This window comes from Ammospiza caudacuta, chromosome 16 (genome assembly GCF_027887145.1).
Source record: "Ammospiza caudacuta isolate bAmmCau1 chromosome 16, bAmmCau1.pri, whole genome shotgun sequence".
Classification (NCBI taxonomy): domain Eukaryota; kingdom Metazoa; phylum Chordata; class Aves; order Passeriformes; family Passerellidae; genus Ammospiza; species Ammospiza caudacuta.
In genome coordinates this window covers 15,348,394-15,370,897 of record NC_080608.1, presented here as the reverse complement: position 1 = coordinate 15,370,897, position 22,504 = coordinate 15,348,394, and the positions used below count along the sequence as shown (strand labels likewise).

Sequence of the window (22,504 nt, the reverse complement as noted above, 5' to 3'; positions counted from 1 at the left end):
ACAGCACTGAGCAGCTGTGGGCTTTGCTCCCTAGCCTTGTGCAACAGCAGCTCTCCACTCCCCTCTCTCACGCTGCTTCTCCCCTGGGGCTGAAGGCAACACAGAGTAAGTTTTTCCCCTCCTTTGAAGCCCGTCCAAGGCTTCTGTTCCAGTCTCCGAATATGCACGCTGCTCTTATGTGTCTTTCCCAATTTTTCAGCATTTTTTTCCAAGTGAGGATGTTTAACACTTCCCATGGTCTCCCCTGCTCCTGGCTCATGGTGCTGCAGCACAGGCTGTCACTGCTCCCCCTGCACCAGCAGCATCCCAGAGAGCCCCACAACACTGCAAAGACCCTGGGACCGTTCTTATAGAGGTCATTTGTACAGATGGAAAGTAAAAGAAGTCAAAACCTGCTCCTTTGTTGCAGAAAGGATAAATCCTTTCAAACCACTCTAATGGTCTTTGACAGGATAAAATGGTCTAATGAATAAGCACCCTCTCCAGGGACAGCCCAGAGCTCTTGGAAGTAAGATCACACAATTAGCAAACATGCAAACAAGCAGGAAATTCCAATTACTTGACAGCAATGCCCATGGCAGAGGAAACATTTGAAGCCGAAAGTGCTGAACCTTTCATGTCCTGAATCATACTCCGAGGAGCAGGCTATGAAAATCATTGCCTATGTGTAAAAAGAGTAAAATTGCTACAACTGACTGAAAATCATTCTCTAAAAACAGTTATTAATGGTCTTGTGGCAAACTGAAAAGGCATTTCAAATTACACCCTTCAGGAATGTATTTAATGTGTACAATAATTTAAATTTCTGAAAGCAGAACAGCAAATCCTCTTACACATACAGGTAGATAACATCGAGCCTGTAAGGGACTGCAAAAATCCAGTTGGACAGGCTCAGAATTTAAAGTGGACAAATGCTCTTGCACCAACAAGGTGTAATTAAATAAACACAGGTGAAAAACAGGATTGCAAAAGGAAGAAATAAATATGAGAAAAGGATCAAGATGAAAACTCAAGAAGGATAAAGCAAACCATCAACATTCCACCAGTATAAGTTATTTTTGCAAAACAAGTAAAACATCATTTCTGAAGGAATTTTATGCAAAAAACAAAATATAATTATTCTCTTCTGTCAAGAGTAAGCAAGGCCTTGGCTACAGTGCTGTTAAAATACTTGATTCCAGTTTTAAAAAAATGTTTAGGCAAGTGGGACACAGTCCAGAGTAGATCAAGAATAAAAACTTGAGGCTATGTTTGTACAAGCCGGAAAAGGACTGGGACAACAATCTTCCACTATGTAAAAAAATTAGTATCAGAGAGCTGGCAATCCTTAGTGTTTTAAAGTCCGGCTGTTAGGAGAGACTTTGCAAATGGAAAGAAGGGGAACAGGCTGGAGGGCTGGACTGTACTTTTTGAGTATTTTTTATTTCAAATTTTTACCCTCATTTCTCTACAAACTAGAATATGCTTTGGTACTGTTCTCTTATGTGTGAGCTAATGGCTGTTCAGACATTTAAGAGATTCTTTTCTAACTCCTATTTTCCAGCATTGCTTTTCCTTCTCCTCACCAGTGATCTCACAACTGTCTTCAACTTTGGGAAAACAGCCAGTGTGATGACCAATACCTCAGCTATTGCTGGGATTATGCTCTGCCATGCCCCAAGAATGGGGTCAGTTCACAAGCACCATCTCTTAGGCCAGGACCAACTCCCCCTTCAGCAACTTTTTGCAGTCACAGTGCGGTGCAAACCAGGGGTGGGGGTGGCTGGGCAACAACATCTGCTTAATTGAGAAAGATTTCTCTAAATGTTAAGAAGCTGTGAATAGAGTGCAAGGTCACGAGCAGCACCCAGGACACCCAGAGCCAACACTGTGAGCCAAGCAGAGCCCAGCTGTGCAGAGCACTGACCTGCAGGTCTCTTGGTCAGGTTGAGGCAGTCAGCATGGTACACCTTGGGGCAGCCTGACTTCTTACAGGAGACCAGCTGCCCTCCGTCCCCGCAGCTGAAGCACTCGTCCTCCCGCTCCTTCATCACCTCCGCCTGCGACCTGCGCTTCATCTGCGGCCGCCTCTTGAGCTTCTTGGACTTCTCCTCGCTCAGGCTGGGCTGGCTCTGGGGGTGAACAGATGTTGATTAACACAGGGCTTTGCCTCATCCACCTGCTCCCTTGCTGCTGCAAACCCTGCTGACACAAATCCCACTGCCAGCTATACTGAGAGCTGTGCAGCATCTTTAGTGCTGCTCGGTATCTGGAGCCAAGTTACTACAGCAAATTGCTCCCAGGTATTCTGAAACAGCCTGGAAATCATGTAGCAAAGCTTGACTGGACATGGGATTTATATGACTAGCAACAGCAGAATGAGGAGCTGGGGCTGCCTGGTGTCACTGAGCTTGTGCCACCTCTCCCAGACTCTCCAGGTCAAAGCAGTCAGGTCTCCTGGCACACATGACTCATGAGGAGTCTATTCAGGGCCTTCCTGCATTTTTCACATTCACCACTTCCCTCTCCGTTTTCAGTCTGAATTTATCTGTCGTCAGTTTAGACCTATTTGTTCTTGTGTCAATGCTGCCCTTCTGCACCAGAATCACAGAATTTTTACAGTTGGAAAAGACCTCCAAGATCATTAAGTTCAACATCTGAAGCTTTTCTATCTCCCTGAAGAAACCCCTGGGACACACTCTCCTGCTTGCAAACTGAAACGTTCACAGTCTGCACACTCAAGTCTTCCCAGTGGCTTTTCTCTGCCCTTATTGAGTATGTTTATCCCAAAGAAAAGTTACAGAATTACACATGCTACCTCACATAACACCTCTCATACAAAGACATCAACACTTAGCCAAAAGAACAGGAAATTCCCCCAAAGCACTGCCCTCATTTGCCTTTTCCACAACTGTGTCACACCACAGCTCAGTGCTGTGGCAGCTGAGCTGCACAGTGGCTCCTTCTCCACCACGACTGCCCAGCCATGACCTTCTCATGGTGGATTTGTTTCTGCTGTTAACCTCTCCAGGTGTGTACTGTGGAATATCCAATCTCCATTCCCCCTACACTCAGTTATTCCTTTGCAACTGCCCCATCCTCTCACTCTCCCATGGCAATGACAACCAAACTCTGCATCATGAGCGCAGTTAAATTATTCGTGAAGTAACTACAGATGGACCCAGGACAGGCAACTAAATGGTTCAAGTGCTCTCTTCTCTGGCCTAAGGCTTCCTCCAACCCTGCTCTTCCAACTCCCCCTCCAGCCAGGATGAGCCTCCCATTGTGTGGAACACTCAGCTCCACAAAGATGATGCTTCTTGACCCAGTCCTGACCTTATCAAAGCACCATCACTTTAGTTTATCTAAGGAGACATGAGCTAAATTCTGTGCCATTTTCTACATCTCTTTGTGCTCAAATCTGTGTTCTCCATGCAGGATATCTCTGTGTGCTGAGACAACGCCTGTGAAGCAATTTTTACAGCCTTTATTTTACCAAAATATTGTGCATAATATTTTCATCATCAAAACATTTAAAAGCCTTGGTCTCCAGACCTACAATTTCAGAACTCTGCAGTTGGCTATCCAGCTTTCCTGTCACCAAGGAGTTACATCTCTTGATTGTTTCCTTCCCCTTCACACGTGGAAGTTTCTGCTTTCATACCATCATTCCCCCTGACAATGGGGACAAGCCAGGCCTTTCTTATCACTGAAAATGCAGGCACTGAAATGCTTCCATCTAAACTATGCCACCGATTTTCAACCATCTAATTACAAAGAGAACAAGAAAATCCCTTCACAGCTAATTTGAATGTCTAAGAGAGGTCTAACAGCTGGACTAAGCGATTCCCACTTGCTCCCTGCAGTACCATAGACTCCCAAACATTCCTCCACACTCCCAGTTAGAAGGCATTTTTAAGAATGAACTTGAGTATAATCAGTTTTGTCTTGCTGTATCTTCAGCAAGCTTAAAAATGCATCTATTGTGAGAATTTTTTTTAAAAACCACCCCAAGGTATTGTTGTCTTGGTACTGTTTCTTAGCCCATCTCATCAAGATGCAATGAGTCGCCTCAGATATCACAATGGAACATGAATGCCAACTAAAGGGCACCTTTCTCTCATTTCCATCGTGCAACCTGCAATTTCAAGGCAAAAATGACAGTCAAACCATGTATAACACAGGGGCAGCACAAAATCGATTGAACTTTAAATTGCAACCCAAAAACGAGCTAAATACATCAGATGTGCCACTCCCCCATCTGTCAGCTTCTCAAGACATCCATTTTTTATTTTTGTAAGTTAATTTTTTCTGAAGAACTAAATCACTGGAGAATTTATAAAACCTTCTCTATATATTGATGGGGCTCAACAACTGTTGCTGCTGGAGGTTTTTAACCCTTAACAGTGGGCATGGCAGGATCCACCTGCCAGAGCAGAGGGATTACAGGCTGATTTGGTGAAGCACTTGTAACAAACCAACAGCTGAGACATAGATTTAGCGGGTGACAGCTGGGAACTCGGCCAACTGCTCCTGTTATTTCCTTTTCCCACTGAGAACCAGCTCACACAAGGAGGTAATTGAAATCAATTCCTGTTTCTGCAACATTACAGTTACAAATCGAAGCCCTCAAAAAGTCAGTGAGTTCTAAAAGCTGGTGGTTTTTCAACTACAGATATGGCAGATTTCTCATGTCTGTCTCATGTGTAAAAATCAGTCATTTCATTAAAACCAGAATAAAACCAAGAACTTTACTGCAGAATAGATGGTGAGGTAGCAGCCTTCTGGCTCTAAAGCAACTTCAGTGTGAAGGAATGCGAGTTTGCTGGCCTTCCATGCATGCTCATAATTTACTTTGGGAGCCTTTACTTTGGGAAACGGGCTGAGTTGTGTTTTCTTGGTTATCTAATGAAGTCTTTCCCATGCCTGTCCTTTGCTCCTCTAGTGCTATGGAAAATGTCATGATAAGAAGCAGAATTAAAAAAAAAAAATTAAAAAAACCCCACCCTCTTTCTTTTATTCTTCCAGTGTAAAATAAAGCTTCCTGTTATTATTTATAGCAACTCTGATAACTGAAGACTAAGACTTGCTTTCAGAATGAAAACTCGAATATTTAACTCATTTCAAGCACTGTTCCCATGGCCACACTTAAATGATCTCTTCAACCAGAAACCTTTGCAACCAATGACTGATACACATCTATGCAAAGAGGCAATTTGGAGGAACAAAAGCTTAAAGGATGCATCATACCTTCGGCCTTACTCCAAGGAAGCCACTGCAGTTTGGGGCACCACATTTACAAACAGTCTTTCCATTTCCCAAACACTCCAGATTGTAGTTGAAAGTCAGCTCAGTCCCTGGCACAAAAGCAGATCAAAACCAAGCAAATTGTTAATGAATTATAGAGTAGAATGTTTTACTGCTAAAATAAAAGCACTTTTAAAATACAATGTCACAAATGACTGCCACCACTACACAAGGACACCAAACAATTAATCTCCCCAAAGATCTGTGTAGATTGAAAATTCAGTACAAACCCTCTCCCCTACCAGATTCTACAGCTAAAAAGGGCATTGATCCTGTAGCAGGGCCCTGTATCAACCTCCACTGATACCATGTGTGTGTTTCATTATGTTAGTGCTGCTGTTCAGCCTCATGAATACCACAATGAAAATAAAAATTAAATCCCCTTCCAGAGAGCTACAAACCCTCCCTTTTCCTTACAGATCCCCCGAGGCTACAGCAGGCATTGACGGTGCCGTTCCTTACCAGCTTTGATATTTACAAGTGCGAAGAGCCCGACCCGAGTGTCACCATTCACACACCATTTCTGAGTCTCACAGTTGGGCTGGCAGCAGTGGTTCATGAACCGAGCATAGTTACCCTTTGGCCCAGCATCAATGATTCGATCCTGGAATCGCAAAAAAACCCCCCAGAAAACCACATTTCAATCATCTGTCATCAGCTGCAATCAGCCAGCTCTGATGCCTCTGGCCAGGGCTGGCAGATCACATCAGTACAGCCTCCTGCACATCATCCTCCTCCTCAAAGACACAGCACTTTCAAGGGACAAAGACACTCTCCCAAACAGCCAGGACAGTGCCACTGTGGCTTTCTGGGAAATAAAGTCTCCCTGTGGCATCAGTGCTGGATAAACACCACCCCAGCACACTTCCAAGGCAGTGCTTGTGGTTCCAGGCCCCAATTTCTGCTTAAAAGCAAAACCAGCAGTTCCTATTTCTTACATGTCAGTGTATAGAAGGAAAACAGGAAGAGTGTGCAAGCTGAGGTACACTGGTGCACAGCTTGCAATGGGGCTGGAGAGGAGAGGAAAGCTGCAACTGAGATTTGCTTTTGTAGCAATGAGGAGATATTAACATTTGGGTGTGCCCCATCAGCCATACAAGGAGAACACGATATGGTCAGTGTGAACTTGCAGCAGGATGAGGGGAAAGACAAAGCAGTCACTGTTATCCTGTCCCCCACTCTACAGTTTCCTCCCCATGTCTGTTTTCATGGTTTCTTTCTCATCTTTCCATGGCTGAGTGACAAAGTGGGGAAAGCAGCTGACACAATCACTTAAACCTCTAAAAATCAGGAGTTCATAGCACCAACCTGGCCTGCAGGACCCACTGGGAACCCTCTGGCTGTAACTAAATCCATCAGTCTACTGAGAACAGCAAGACCTGAGATCTGAACTCAGATGAAGGTCTTGCTGTGCCTATAACTTACTTATGCCTCTTCTGGCACACACCAACCCTGTTCTGGGCTCTCCAAAGTTCAGCTGCTGGGAAGGATCCCCATGTTCCCAAATTCAGCCTCTTATGCTGAAGTAGGATCTGCAGTTCCTCAGACAGCTGTCCTCACCTCTTCTGAACAAACTCAGGCAATGCCTGTTCAGACTTTCCTCCTAACCCTGAAATCCAGCCTGAAGCTCCTCTATTACACATTAATTAATTTTGTCATTTCACAGGAAATGCTGACCAGCTCATCAGCAATGCTTAGCACCTTTTTGCTACATGAAGCATCATGCCTTCCTTCCCATCTTTTTATTTCTGTTCAGGATGCTGGCAGGACATTCCTTGCACATACCTTATCCAGTGTCAACATGTAGAAATTGGTAATGTCGTGCTCCTGAGCATAGCGGATTCGGGCTCGGCACTCCTCCTCATCAATTAGCTCCCCAACATACTCATTAACAAATTCACCCTGCCAGACACAAAACAAGCTGATAAGACAAGACAAATTATCTGCAGGATGGAAGGACGTCCACCTTTATGCTAGAACTCAGCTCCTGTTTCCTTCCTAAAAATCTCTCCCTGTGCTCTGCAGCCAGTTTGGCCTATAACCTTCACCAAGAGCTCTGAACCATACATCTGTTTCACATGCTCAAACAACTCAAATTAAATTAAATAAAGAACTGTGACCATCAGGTTATTCTTTGTGCCAAAGAAAGAATTAGCATCCAGGGAGAGCACAGAAGTTAACCACAAGAACAGCACTTTGCTGCAAAGCTCAAAGCACTGCCCTAATTGCATTCCAGCTGAAAACAATATCCCTTTGGGGACCAACCACATGGAGCAGCAGGATGCACCTGGAGCACCTGCTCCTGCAGTGAGTGCAGTTCTCTTGCAGTAAGTACTGCAGAGACTACTCCAGTCACTAAGGAGAACCCAGCTCTGCTCCAGTGGGGCTAATTGGTTCCCCCACTAAATAACTGATTGTTTCTGTTTCCAGACTGTCTGCTGAAAGTGAAACAAGCACATGGAATGGCAGAAATATCCTTTAACTTAGGGCACAGCAGACAGCAAAGTTTTCAACAGGACAGACTCACATTTTGCCTCTTCTATCAAGACCTCCCTCTTATCATGTCATCACTACTCCCTTTTCAGACATTCTTCTCTTACTATGATAACAGTCCTGTTTCACTTTATCTTTTATTAGCTTTGGGGTTCTTTTGGATTTAACATTCCTCCTTCTTCGTTCAGCACAGATGTGTGTCCAAAGAATTGCTCTTCTTTGCATTTAAAAAACAGATACGAGTGTTTTAGGTGGAGATAATCAGTTTCAGCAGCAAAAACAGCCATGTCCAAGACACTGCCCTTTTTTAAGATCCAAGCCCTGGTTTCTATTTCTAACACAAGATTCTCATGCTGGATAAGCCTGGTTAGTCAAGAATAGGAGGGAGGAATAATCACTGTTCCCCATCTGGAAATCCTGAGCACCATCCCATTGTTCTTACAAGCAGACTGACCAATCACCTTTCTTACCCTGTGGGACATGCAAATAATTTTCCCGGTCAGCTGAACCAAAACACTCTTGTCAAGTCTGTAAAGATTAAATTCAATTTTTTTTCTAAATGGCATTGTACAGCAAGAAACCCAGTTTTCAAACCCAGAGTGATCAAGAGAGAAACAATAAGAGAAAACGACACAGAAAGAGCGCAGGTACCTTCCTGATGTCAGTCTTGGCCTGCAGGCCCCAGCCCCGTGCCAGCGTGCGGAAGATCTGCACCTCGGGGTACTGGCGCTTGGAGAAGCACTGGTTCTGGCAGCGCTCCCCGGCGGGGCACACCAGGGGGTGGCACTCGTAGAGCAGCATGCGGTTGATGCACTCCGAGTCCAGGCCACAGGGGTTCTCGTCCGTGGGTTTGCAGTTGCAGCGCGGGATCTCGGACAGGTCGGCAGTGAAGATCTGCACCTTCCCAACGGGCCGGTTCACCTTCAATGCACACGAGGGACATGAGCTCTTGGGAGCTACAGGTTAGCCTGACAGGCACTTTGTACTCCACCCTTGCCTACGGGCTGCAGTGACATAGTGACAGCGAGGGGTAGAAGGACACAAGTACAGGCACAGCTGTACTCCTGGGAATGCTATTTGGAGAGGCAGAAGGTTAGAGGAAAGAGCTCAGGAGGATGCAGGTTCCCCGTTAGCATCACCTGGTGCAGTGTGCAGTGTGTATTCTGTGACCCTGGAAAGGTGAGAGGCTGCCAAGTGTCCCCCTCCCATCATCACTGAGGCCACATTCAGCTCAGTGCTCCTGCTGGGCACAGAGCATCCCTGTGATCAGCACCAAACCCCTTTGTGCATCAAACTACACCTTTTCCAGTCTGAGTGTCAGGTGCTTTTCCTCAGCTTTCCCTTACTGCCCTGCTTTTTGAATGTTACCTTCAAGCTGCTTTGTGCTCTCAGCTGTCACACCTGTGACAGAAGGCCTACCATGCAGTTACCTCCCTACCCAACTGTCCTGCAGATGTAAATGGAAGCCAAACCAGACAAGGCTGGGGTTGGAAGGCCCAAAGAGGAGCTCAGAGTTAAGGCAAGGAGCTCTCTAAAAACCACTCCAGGAGGAAGCAGAGTGCAGCACCAGGTGGAGAAGCGACTGACGTGTCTGTGGCATGAGCTGGGTCCTTGGGGTTTGGTTAAAGGCAGCAAACGCTGAAAAGCAGGCAACAGAGAGTCAGGACTTTGGAGAGAGACACTGAAGAAAAGCTCCTGGTTGCTCTTTCCCTGGGTGAACCATTGTCTCACTTTCCTCTCCCAGAACGTGAAAGGAAGGGATTTTAGCAAGACTATTCTAGCCCCCATATAAGTTACCTAGTCCCACCCCCAGAGTTCCACACTAACAGCCTGTCTGAGGCTGGCCCAGTCCTGATCCCCCTTTGTTTAAACACAAACCCTGCAGAAACCCTTCATTAATCACTTCAACACAGCCTCCCCCACTTTCCTCCTAGAACTGTGCCCCACCTCCAGCCTTCCTTGTCACTCAGGTTCTCCACTGCTGTTTCCCATCTCACTAAGAGTGGCAAGACTCACAGGATTTGGTCAATCCTCTACTGGTACAGCTCTAGCACTGCCACTGCACACCACATATACCCAGCACACACCTGCCCTATTCTCTGAGACACTGCTGGGAAAAAACCAAAACAGGGCAATGCTTGGACTCATCACAAGCCTGATGTGATGAAGGATCCCAAGTACATTTTGCAGCAGCCTCTCACGTGGACGTTCCTTGGGATGGACTTGAAATGCAGATCTCCTTAGAAGGAGTGGACACAAACAGCTTCAGCCATTCCATCCTGAAGCCCTCTCCAGTTCACCATCTGCTCCTGCAAACTGCTTTGCTTTCAGAGACAAACAGCTTGCACCCAGACCTCAGAAGAGCTGCCATGACTAATGACCACAACCGTCATTATTTATATGAAAGGGTATTTCAAAGGCTCTAAACTGCTTCCAAAGTTCCTTCATGTTGTGGCCAGAGAGTCCTAAAAATAGCTATAATGAGAAACTACTTCCTCCACTGAAGCTGCCAGGCCCATACTGCTGCCACAGCATTCAGCTGTGCCCTTTACACCACAGAGTAACTCATGCAGGATATACCTGCCTGCCTAAAAATCCTAGCTAGATACAAGAAGTGCCAGAAATCAGTTAAGCTTTCATATTTTGCCACATAAAAAGGGAAGGAGCAGACAGAAAAAAAGAACACAGTCCCTGAGTCAATGGGTTTCTGGTCAGTTGGGATCCACTTCTCAGACACAGGCACATGCTTGGTCCCAGCTCTCCTCTCAAGTCACCTCCATTCTGTAGCTAGTGCTGCTCCAATTCTAACTCTATAATAACAATAATATTTAACAGCCCTTAATGTGAATAGATCCCCAAAACTGAGGAAAAGGGCTGATATTGCAGCCTGTACACCTGCTTCAGTATTTCTGTTCAGTCACCAACTGATACAGAAAGAGATATAAAACAATAGCAGATGATAGAAGATACTGTGTGTTACCACACCCTCCACACAGCCTTGCTGCACTGCACCACGACCACCTCCTGTCCTGGTTTGTTCACCTTGCCACCAGCAGAATGGAGCATTTGACCACACTGAGCATTACCAGCCCTCTCCCCTGAGTTCTCAAGGTACAGAAACACTTCCTTCAGACCACACAACTGACACAGACAGCACAGACATGATCAGATCTGTTCCAGCAAACCAGAGCACCTCTGTTACTGCAGCCCAGCTTGCTGAGGATAGAAAGAGGATCAAAGGCACCTTCAAGAACAGCAAGACATCCAAACATCAGAAATGTTTCTGTATACCTGTAAATCGCCTGCACCGAGAGCTCAAGGCTTCTCTTCCACACCTGCCCCCCACCACCTCCCCTCACCTTGATGTGTTTGTAGGGAGGAGGTTTCTTGTCATTCTTTTTGTCTTCCTGAAGTTGTCTCAGTTCTTTCTGTGCTTTCAATTCTTCAAATCTCACAGCAGCTTCCTGAAGAGCTAAGTGAGAGAACAGGCTCTGTTGTGAGGAACTCCCCCTGCTCACACAGAGCTGGGCAGCCACTGTCCACCCTGTGTTCACAAGGTTCAACAGAGGAGGGTGAAGAAAAGGCCAATGCAGCAGGGAAGTGCAGAAATTACAGTCAAGGGCCTGCTCATGGGTGAGGAAGCATCCCATCTGTTGGCTATCTTTGCCTGCTCTCTTGGGCAGAGATGCCAGACAGCTACATCCACAACTCTCAAGTGCATGCTAATATCAAGATAATGACTGTATTGCACAGAGGGAAGCTGACCCAGCAGCAGCTCACTTGAATTTTGAAATGCTATGTCAGAACTGGACAAAGATTTGAGATCTGCACACCCTTCTCCCTCTGTGGGAGTCAAACAAACACTCTGAGCATGCTGGATGTTACATAAGCAGCAGCTTATTCTACACATTTAATTTCACTTCAGTTATAAGAAGACATGTTTCACTGCTGCATGAATGGCACTTTTCCAAAGAGGAATGAAGAAGGTAAGACCATGTACTTCCCTGGATGAAGGCAAGTTACCTTTTTTGTATATGCCATCAACACCTTTCCCCATCTTGTCTTTGCTGCTGACATCACCTTCCATGTAAGGGAACACACGAGCCTGGTGGGTCCACAGGTAGTCCTTGGAGCCAAAGAACAGCACAGGGAACTCACCAATGTCATGTTTCATTTTCTGGATGTTGACAGGAATTGTCCTAGGATGGCAAATCTCAGCTGGCCACCACCTGCAACACAGGGAAGGGCAGATGAAACCTCTGGCTTCCCCATTTCCAGACACCTCAAAAGTATGTTACTGCATGGAGGCATGGGAAAAAGTGTGTGAGGGCTTACCAGCAAGGCTGGTGGGGAGAAAAGAGGCTACTGGAGGAGAAAAGCTCACATTTTATGAGCAATGTGCATGCAAAAAAATGCAGAGGCCTGCTGCAATGAACCCTGCAGAGAGGAGCAGCTCCTCACCTCCACCACCATGAGCACTGCATGAAGGAGGAACGGGGACAAGTCTGTTCTATCTTCACCTACCTGTAGCGCCCAACTTTCACCCAGACTACTTCTTTGTAGTGTGGCTTTTTGCCTGCCTTGCAATCATTACAATACCAGCTTCCCTCTGGCATCTCAATGTTTAGACACTCACGGTGAAACGCAGCCGGGCACGACTCGCAGCATAAAAGGCTGCCCCCTGCAAAGAGAAAGAGGAGAAATTTATCAGTCACTGTGCAGAAGCCCTGCACTCCCCATTTCCAGACAGACATGGAAAAAGGGAATGATGGTCTAGTGCAAGCCCTTTTCAAAAGCTGGGCCCTATTCATGGTAAAAAAAGAACCTTCTAAGAATGCAGAAATCAAAAAAAAAATTGTAATCTGAAGCTGGACTTAAATGTGGAAAGCTAGGGAGGCAGTCTGCTCTCTACAGTTCCCATTGGGAATGGGAAAAGCTCTTCCCTCTTGTAATGAACTCTGGGCAGGGCATTCCCTGGGGCCAGGGGAGCTCACCTTCCGAGCAGACAAAGCACCAGCTGACGTTGACGTGCTCGTGGTTGCGGCAGCCCCGGCGGGCAGTGAAGTGGTTGGGGCAGATGATGCTGTTGGAGGCCAGGACCACGGAGCCGGCGGCCAGGCAGAAGTCGTTGGAGTGATACGCGACCGGACACCGCACGCAGCGCATCAGGCGACCTGGCACGGCAGCCACACAGTCAGCCCCTGCAGGAACACCCCTCCTTCCTGCTCAAACTAGACTCAACTCCTACCTAAGCTCCAAATGACCTCTGGAGAAGGAAGATGATCTTTAATTTTTATAGATCACCCATGATATACTCACTGGATTTCTATTAAGTTATTTAATGTAACTAAATATATATATAAAATTTAAAAATCTGTAATACCTATACCATAGATAAAATTGCATTATTTAGAAGTGAAAAATATCCTCCACGCTGTGTAGAAACAGTTCAAGAGTTCACAGACTGGGACTGCTTCCTATCATATACAAATAATTACTAAATCAGCTCCGACAGTAATTACAGATGGGGTGTTCCAAGTGCTTAGCTGCACATAATGAAATCAATCCATGTAGCTTCTGAAAACACAAGCACTTGCCTCTTGTTTATCAGATTTTACCCTGAAATTCCAGAACTTCCAGGCAATTCAGACTTCCCTACAGGCCTAGTTTATGTGAGGTTTTGGAGCTCAGTTTTCAGTTCCTCACAGGAGACTATAAACAGGAAGAAGAGGTGGGAGATGAGGAGTAAATGTGACCATTGAGAAGCAGCAGCCAGTCAACAAATGTTCAGTGGGGAAGTGGCTGGCTGTGGTGTTGTTTTGGCCTTGGTGTTGTTTTCTACACCAAATACTGATAAATGGGGGCAGAAAAGCCAACTTTGACACAGACTCTGAGGATAAAAATAGAGCTAGTCTTATTGTCACCCATCTTAAGACACCAAGGATTAAAGAAGGCAGCCTCAGAAGCAAACATACACAGCAATCACAAAAGTTTTAAGTTTGATCATGTGAGATAAAGGTCAAGGTATTGCTGCAAACAGCTCAAACAAATGTTTGCTTAGGAAGCTTAGCCCAAGGGTGTCTCCTCTACAAGATGAGAGTTTACATAGAAAAAAATGGATTAGTAGAACAATATCGTAGTTTGCCCTGTGCTGCTCTTGATGCTGCTGTGTTGACAGCCCGTGCTGCTAAGCAAGGCGCCATCTGCAGCACTGGCACAGTGAGGAGCAGGTGGGAGAAACACAAGTGTGTCTGTACAGCTCCAGAGATTTACTCAGAAACCCACTGAGGCCTGAGGCAAGGCTGGGCATGCAGGAATCCCAGCCTGGGGACAGCCTGAGAACATTCCAGCTGCCATGGCCCACCATGGGGAGTGCTGCTGAGCCTCACTCTCTGACACCACCCCTTCCACTCCCCTGGGAGCAGCTACTCCTCAGCAAACACAGCCAGTGCCGTGTGTGGCAAGGACACAAAGGCAACAGTGCAAAGAACCAGGTGGACACGAAACAAAGAAAAACCAGGTGACTGCACCCCCCAGACCACCCTGGAGGACTGGGTACCTTTAGAGGCAGAGATGTTTGCTGGGTTAGCAGCATGGCAGGTCATGCAGATGTGCAGGGAGCAGCGGAAGCCCTTGTTCTGCATGACTGTGGGCGGGTATTTCTGGATGCAGGCTTCGTGGTAATACTTCCCACAGAGGGGCAGCAAGCACCGCTTCACATCCTCCCCGCAGCTCTTGCACACAAAGCAGGTGTGGACCCCTGCAGAAAGAGCAAGGCACTGGTCACACAGGAGGGCTAAAGGAGGGCCTGATGCTGTCACCGGGCTGTCTAACAGCACAGCACAACTTCCCAGCCTGCTGCACCCATCCCAGAGCAGCTTCAGGCTGCTTTGGCCTGAAGCTGCAATAGAACTCCACATCAAAATAAATATTATTACAGCTGGGACTTCAGGCCAGGGAAAAAAGAAAATTTTTTAAAAAATCACTAACCCTACTTTGAGATTTCCTCCTTTCCAGCCTGAAAAAGGCTTCTCCTCCCCACCAGACCCCTTTCCAGAGTCCCAGGTAACAATTTATCTCTTTCCCAGCAGATCATGGACATTCATTTTGTACACCAAGTCTGAATCAACAGTAAGGCTGGTAAATATTTGAAGTCATTATTAGTGGCTTCAAATCAACAAAGAGCAGATTAAACATTAGGAAAAAATGACGGTGGTGAGGCCCTAGCACAGAAGAAGCTATGGATGCCTCTTTTCTGTAAGTCTTCAAGCCTAGGTTGGACAGGGCTTGGAGTACCCTGTTCTAGTGGAAGGTGCTCCTGCCCATGGCAGGGGGGTGGAATTTGATGACCTTTAAGGTCCCTTCCAACCCAAATCACCCTGTGATTCTAATTAGAAAGTCATCAGAAAGTTATCAGACATCAAACCAATAATGTGAGGACTGAGAGCTACTCAGCAGCCCTAGAGCAGGCACATCACTCCAGCCAAGGCAGCACCAGGAAAGCCCACAGTCCTGCCCTACCTGTGGAACACTCATTGCAGATGAATTTGCCCTTTGGCATCTCGGAGAGCCCAAGGCACTGCAGGTGGAAAGCACCACAGCACTGCGCCTCACACAGCAACAGCTCCCCCGGCTTCTCACAGATCTGTGCGAGAGAAACACAGTATCAGCTTGAGCAATTTTCCTCCCAGCACCATCCCACACAGCAGCAACAACCCCCCGTGCTGGCCAGAACTGCCAGCAGAGACCCCCGCCGGGGAAAAATGCTACATTTTCCTTGTGTCAGTTAATTCTGGTGGTTTGTGTGTAACCACTGTTATTTACCATCCAACTCCCTGATACCCTACATTGGTAAAATGTAGTTTACACTGGTCACTTCTCCCTAACCTCTGGGAACTTTAAGAGGAAGAAAGGATATTGTAGGAGAAATGCTTGATACAGAGCACAAAAAAATGGTTAGTTCTACAATAATTGGAGCACTTGGAAGTTACCTGGGCTTACCTAGGGCACCAAGGTATCTCAGAACTCACACAAAAATACTTTACAGTGGGATAGTTTCAAAGAGATTACTTCAAGAACATTACCTGACACACATTCTCCTTGAGAGCTGCTCCTCCTCCACGCTCCCCCTGTATCTTTTTGGACGAAGGCACTCCATGGTCATTCTCTGACCCCTCCTCATGACCCTCCTTGGGGCTTGCTGCAGCCCCATGAACCGAGGTCTCCCCCTTTAAAGAGAAAACTAGAATTAGGATTGTCAGTAGCACCTTTCTGACTTGGAAACTACAAATTCAGTCACTGAGCACGTAATGGGTTTGGCAGGTGTTACCCACCCTGGAGAGAACATCCCCCTTTACAGTTCCTCCAAAAGATTTACAGGAAAGGAAAGAGCTCTTAGTTTACTAAATGATTAAAAATACACACTCAGCACAATTATCTTTCTGTGCATAACCCCTCTCTGATCAAGGAGTGAGCCCTGAATGGAAGCAAATCAGGTAGAAAAAGTCAGAAGCACTCCAGTATCTACTTGCACTAGAAACAGTAATGAAAAACCTCAATCTTCAGAGCACCTATCACACACTAAATGAACTACATTTTTCCTCTACACTCATCTCAGCTTGTTCTAAGCCACGTAAAATAGACTCAAAGGTACACAAGCCCTGTGTTAGTATGAGATCAGCCAGTCCCAAAAGGAGAGCACAGCAGGGCATTCACAGCCCATCCTGACTCTCCCACTGTCCTGTACAAGTGTACAGCACTGCCCATAACACCCACTGGTAAAAACCATCCTGGGGGAAGGATGGGTTTCAAATTATAAAGGTCCAACCACACACTCACAGGGCAAGTTAAGGATCCTGCCACAAGGCTTCCCAGTGTCCATGGCACCTGCCCAGGCAGTCAGGAGGAAAGAATAGCAGGTATCCTAGAGACATTTGTTTCTAGCACAAAATACGGCTGTCCTGCAGCTAAATCCTGCAGCAGTGCCACAGATTTTGTCAGGACAGGCCAATGAGGGCTAGAAAACACCATCCTGCCAGCTTCCAGCCCACTTGGGAGGTCTAGGGAACACTTCAGTGGCCTCAGCAGCTCCAGCTGCCACTCCAGAGCAGGGACAATTTAAGGACATTAATTCTGCACTAAAATGATGCCTTTAGCTCCGTGCTTTGAGGCAGAACATTTTAAGGACTCTGCCACTTTTAAATAAGGCAGCTGAGTGATCTCAAAGCACAGCTGCCAGCTCCTCCCTGGGTCAGCAAGCTGTAGCCACTGTACACCCAGGCACAAATAGTACACCTGAGAGACCTTGTGAGAATTCAAAGTGCTGGCAGAAGCAGCAGCCATCACTCCCACACCTCCAGCCCTGCTTGGTGCAAGCCTGTCCAGCTAACAATCACGAGAGGGAGCTTTGCACCACCTTCTGTATGGGAAAGTCTGAGCTGTGGTGCTACTAAAGCTTGTAAGCTGAATTGAATGCCTTTTGAACACATTCTGAATCTGGGCAAAAAAAGGACAAAGGACATAAAGACTTTCTAAAGTTTAAAGCTGGAAGAACCTGGAGCTAGTATTCTGCTCAGATAATGATGCTTTCTTTGCCTGAACTGTTGGTTTTTCCCCTATTCCCTGAATGGAGCAGTATGAGTTTATTTGGGGACACTTTAAAGCCATGTGCCTTCTGTGAAGCAATGATGCACAGATGCAGTGAAGGTATATTGAAGCATACATTACAAAGATGAATGGTATAAACTGACTTTATTGAGAGAAAAAAAAAAAAAAAAGAAAAAAAGCAAAGTCCCAACTACAGGCTACTGCCAGTCCAACACACCTTACAGAGTACAGCCTTGTTCTAACACTGCTTCCAGAACTGCCCAGGGAAGGGATGGCAGAGCTAGACAGGATGAGCAAGGCCCATCCTTTGTAAACATGGAAAAAGGCATTGCCACTCAAGGATCTGCCACTGTGTCCCCTCCTTCCTCTGCCCAGCACAAGCACTGCAACACTCCATACCTCCTGCAGAAAGAAAGGCTCATCCCAGGTCTTCTTCCAGAACCATCCCTGCTGCTGTGTCTGGCACAATCCCAAAGCCTGACCTGTTCTTTGGCACAGCCTGACCTTGGCTCACAACCTTGACAAGCATTTCAACAGCATTTTCCATCTCATTCTGTCAGTCTCTTACTGCCCTGATGTTGTAAATTTGCACTCCTGGCTCCACAGACGGGCAAGGTCAGAGAAAGCTGCTTAGCTCAGCCCAGGCCGACAAGCTTTCCTCTGCCCTCTTTCCCTTGGAAGGCTTCACTGGGCTGTAGCATCAAACCATGTATTTTTTCTAGCAAAGTGGAGTTCCTTGCCCAGTGTGTGCAGCCACTGAGGGAGCAGCATGGTTTGAATTCCACATGAAAGCACAACTGCATCCCCACAGCATCCCAATACTCACCTAAGCCAGGGGATGAACACCCACCACAGCAGCTGAAGAGACACAATTACATAATAAGGAAGGCTGGCAAAGGTGCCAAGCATTGACCTTTTTTTTGTTTGGCATAGTTTACACCATACCTGCCTTCTGATACTCAACACAAATGTCTATATCTAGAGGCAGTTAAGACTGGGTTTCCTGTGCAGTGAGTAGTGAGTACAGGATTCAGAGCCATGGCCTAGAACTTTGCTGCTCTGAGCTGCCTCTCTTTTCACAGAGAATTTGCTGTCTCTTAGTGGGTAGAGCAGAAAATGTTAACTGGCCATGCCCAGCACTGGCAAAGGTATTTGTACAGGCTGTTTTAAAACATTAGTCCAGTTGTGCACACTTCAAAAAAGAACACCAACACCAGCACAGGAAAGCTTACATGCACCAAGGGTATTACCCCAATTTATCAACTTTATCACAAACGCCCTTTCCAAAATGCAACAGGATGGCTGGAACTGTTTAAAGCGGTGTAAGGTTTGTGTTCTCCTGTAAACTGTGGTTACAACAACAAATATAACAATATTGATCTATAATTGGCTCCTGAAATACATACTGACTATCCTGCCTGCTGCTGAACCTGGGCCACTGGAAGTGAGAGGCGATGGCGAGAGGCCCAGAGGTGTCCTGCCTCTCCCAGGAAGTCTTGCTTCCCCTACACTTGCTGATAACTGGCTCATTCCTAAAAGGCAAAATGTGCTTGTCAGAGATATTTGTACACTGACCTGCTAATATGAAGCAGAGGGAATTGCCCCAGTTATCCCTTTCTGCTGAATGGCAGAATGCAACCAGAGGCTCTTGTGAGCAGTCACACAGTCCCTCCCAGCCCCTCCAATGGGGTTCTTGGCTCAGTCTGGTGTTCCAGTGCAAGCAGAAGGGGCTGAAGTCCAGTCTAGTGCCTGTGCTTCAAACTAGTTTGTAAAAGGACAGGAGACCCACCCCCAGAGAAGACCTTTTACAGCAGTTTGATTTTCTGAGGTGCAAAGCAAGATGCCAGGTAAAACCTGGTTCCATGAATTCAGAACAGCCTCTCTCACAGAGAATTAGCTGAGTAGCAGTTTGAAAACAGAGCCTGAGTTAAGCATCATCATAAAATAGCAACTAGATCAAGGCAGTATCTTCAGCCTAACCCCAGCTCATGCAGCTGCATCAGTGGGACAAATTCTCAAATGACAGGCCCAAAGATGCCTCTGGCTTAGGCTCTGCCAAGTACCCTGGGAAGCAGCAAACAGGTTACAGGGATGAGAGCACGAAGATCCAACAGTACCTCAGAGTGTGGGGTCTCCCCCAGCCCCTCCTCATTCTTCTCCTTCTTGGAATGGACTGCAGCAGAGGTGTGGCGCTGCCTCTTCCGCTTCCGCTGCTTCTCCAAGAGCTTTTCAGAAGCTGCAACAGAAAAACCATTCAAGGAAAATGCAGAAAGAATTCTTTTGCTGCAGGTGACACCAGTAAGTTCTGCAGCCTGAGAGCTTCAGGCTGGGTCCTGTATTCTCTGAGGGCCTAAGGGCTGGGGCAATACCATCCTCCAGGCACTTAGCCCTCTGCCCTGCAGCCACCACACAAACGCCAACTCAAACTGGTTAAAGCAACTTTTGCTGGGCTGCTGAACCCAGAGCACCAAGCACTTACACACACACAGTTCCACAGGCACTGATCCCAATATCCCAACAGTCTGCCCTGCTATCCCTGCCTTCACTTACCTTCTCCCACGTCCTGGAAGTGAGCTGGTGAGTAGAGCTCAGAGCTGTCACTCTCTGAAGGGCCAGTACCCTACAAACAGGAGAGAGAGTCAAGTCACCAGATGAAAACAGAGGCACACTCTCCTCAGCTGTGAAACCTTTTGGAATGACTGCAATACCTAATTTACCATCCAGTTCATGAATTCATCAGAAATTTTACAAGAAAATATTTGGTTTGTGTGTGTGATAAAACACACATGTAAAAGTCTGTCTCTGTGAAGGGAGGAATGTGGAATCTGATGTGTCTTGTGCTCATCAACACCATTCACTGCTTCCTATGCTCTCCCAAAAAGGCTGCTAATACTCTGCAAGGTGATGGGAGAAGACATTCTCTTCTGAGTTTACACTTTTACACACCTTAAGACTGAAATACACTGGCCTCTACATTACTGCAACAGAGATAACTGTACCTCACAGAGAAAGAAAAAGGACAGAAGTGTTATTAGTCAACTTTAGGAACAGTGGCAACAAGTTCTGTGCAGGCACATGATCTGAAATAAATAAGTTGCATTTTTCCAAACCACATCACTGAATTTTGAGTATTCACTGGAGAAGAGCAGCATTTTCTTTAAAAATCTGAACCAAACAAGGTATCCTACATATCATTCACCTCAAGCCTCCATCCTGCTTCAAGCTCTGCACTTACATGCATTTACCAGCTCACTTGGGAAGGTAACAAAGAAAATACTGCTCAGAGGAAATCTGATGGAAAAGGACAAAGCCTTGAGTTCAAGTTCAAGCTACATTGTAACGTGACAGAAAGCCACTGTGCAGAACATTTCTGCTCATACCTTTTCAGCCAGCATCCAGATGACTCCTTTTCCATATAAATCAATTTTAAAAAGAAGATTTTAAACCAAAACTACCCAATCCCCCTTTACAAGTGGAGAGGGGTGGGGGACAGTGGATTATTTCATCATAACACAGCAACCAGCACCTTTGGGAAGGGTGGACCTTTGCTCCTGGGCTGCAGCCAACAAAAAACCACATCCCATTGCATTGTGTCCTGTTTAGCAGGATCTGCTGTCTGGGCCTGCTTTCTATCTAGTTTTCAAAAGAGCTGGAAGGGAAGTACCTTCTTTTGGGGAGTCCATTCCTCCTTCTTTGGCATAAAGGCAGTGTCCAAGTCATTGGATTCCAAGAGCTTTTTAGTGGGCTTCCTTTGACGCTTGCTTTCGAAGTTTCCTGCAATGAAACCCTTCACATCAGACAAACAGGGGTTTTCTTGTCTTCCATCAGATTGAGGCCATTAAGTAAATATCAGCCAACAGTTCAAAATAATCTGCTTCACCCTGTCTTTGAGATCATAAGCTCCTAGGGCAGAGATGCCAATTACCTGCTTCTGTACAACTTCAATAAAAACAGACCTCAGTCTGTCATGACCTTCAGGCTCACCTCAATATGTAATATAAAAATCCACCCACAGAAGAGAGGCTGGGAACTCACTGCCAGCAAGTAACACATGCTGGCAGCCCAATTCACATCATAATTTCCCAAACACTTTGATCTGCATAAGCCAGTCCTACCACTGACACAGCCCTGCCTACACTCCCACACCCCTCACATCAGTGTTCATGCTGCTGCAGTAAACAGGCTGAAGATCACAATCCTGGTTAAAACTACTTTAGAAAAGATAACCCAACAAAACTATTTCCTCCTCAAGCTTTATCCTGGCCCTCAGGAGGTAGCAAGTTGCTAGACCTGGGTTCCTTCACTAATTTTGGCAACAGTATAAACTTAGAACCAGGAAATGCTGATGCTGAGTGCAGACACTCTGCAGACACAGCCTGTTACCCATCCCACCCCATTCATCCGCTGCCTTCGACAGTCTCAGCTGTGCCCTTTGACACCTCTGCAGGCACAGCTCATCCACCACACTCCTAACCCTCAAGACAAGCTTCTGCCCACTCTGTGTGCTTCAGCAAAAGGTGAGGGGAAATGACTGAAAAGAGCTACACAACCTCTGCAGACTGGAGGTTTGCTCCCACTGCTGCAGCCTGTTGTGTTCTCCTGCCTCTCCAATCTTGGGTTTGCATTCTCAGTTTTCCTCCTTTAATCCTCTCCAACTTCCCTTCCTTGTGACACCCACAAGTCTCCAGAGGCAATTCCTCTTCCCTCACACATGAGAGGCTAACTGACCTCCCACTGACCAAAAATCTGCTGACTTGGTTTATTTTCTTTGACTGCAAGTCCTTTAGGAACAGTGTTCCCTCCAAGCCAGCACAGCCAGAACACCAGGGCTTTAACTCTGGACACGTCTTTAGATGCTATCAGAGAATAAACACACTGAAAGGAATCTCTGGGACTGACACTGCTGGAAAGGGAAAAGGCCCCTCAGACCACACTCCTTCTACACTGTGCCTTACTGAAGACCAAGAACCTGGCTTGCTGCTCACACAAATCCCCAAAAATTTCTACAGATGCTTAGAACCAATTAAGTAGGAAGTTCTTCCAGAGGGAATTTTGTGCTACAGCTCCCTGAGCTCTCTAGGACAGCAAAGATCACTCCATGAAGCTCAGACTTTGTGCA

The 22,504-nt window shown here is 46.4% G+C and overlaps 1 protein-coding gene across 1 annotated transcript in view; it reads right to left on the bottom strand.

Moving 5' to 3' along the window:
- Positions 1-22,504, bottom strand: part of NSD1 (nuclear receptor binding SET domain protein 1) — a 58,583-nt gene that overhangs the window by 9,916 nt on the left and 26,163 nt on the right. The window contains exons 7-21 of the mRNA XM_058815610.1: positions 21,050-21,159; positions 19,936-20,005; positions 19,503-19,621; positions 15,864-16,007; positions 15,301-15,424; positions 14,339-14,539; positions 12,774-12,953; positions 12,304-12,460; positions 11,803-12,008; positions 11,139-11,251; positions 8,431-8,700; positions 7,072-7,188; positions 5,749-5,890; positions 5,230-5,336; positions 1,907-2,111 (exon numbers count right to left, since the gene is read on the bottom strand). Of these exons, the coding sequence (XP_058671593.1) occupies positions 1,907-2,111; positions 5,230-5,336; positions 5,749-5,890; positions 7,072-7,188; positions 8,431-8,700; positions 11,139-11,251; positions 11,803-12,008; positions 12,304-12,460; positions 12,774-12,953; positions 14,339-14,539; positions 15,301-15,424; positions 15,864-16,007; positions 19,503-19,621; positions 19,936-20,005; positions 21,050-21,159 (2,265 nt within the window). The remainder of the gene's footprint in view (positions 1-1,906; positions 2,112-5,229; positions 5,337-5,748; positions 5,891-7,071; positions 7,189-8,430; positions 8,701-11,138; positions 11,252-11,802; positions 12,009-12,303; positions 12,461-12,773; positions 12,954-14,338; positions 14,540-15,300; positions 15,425-15,863; positions 16,008-19,502; positions 19,622-19,935; positions 20,006-21,049; positions 21,160-22,504) is intronic.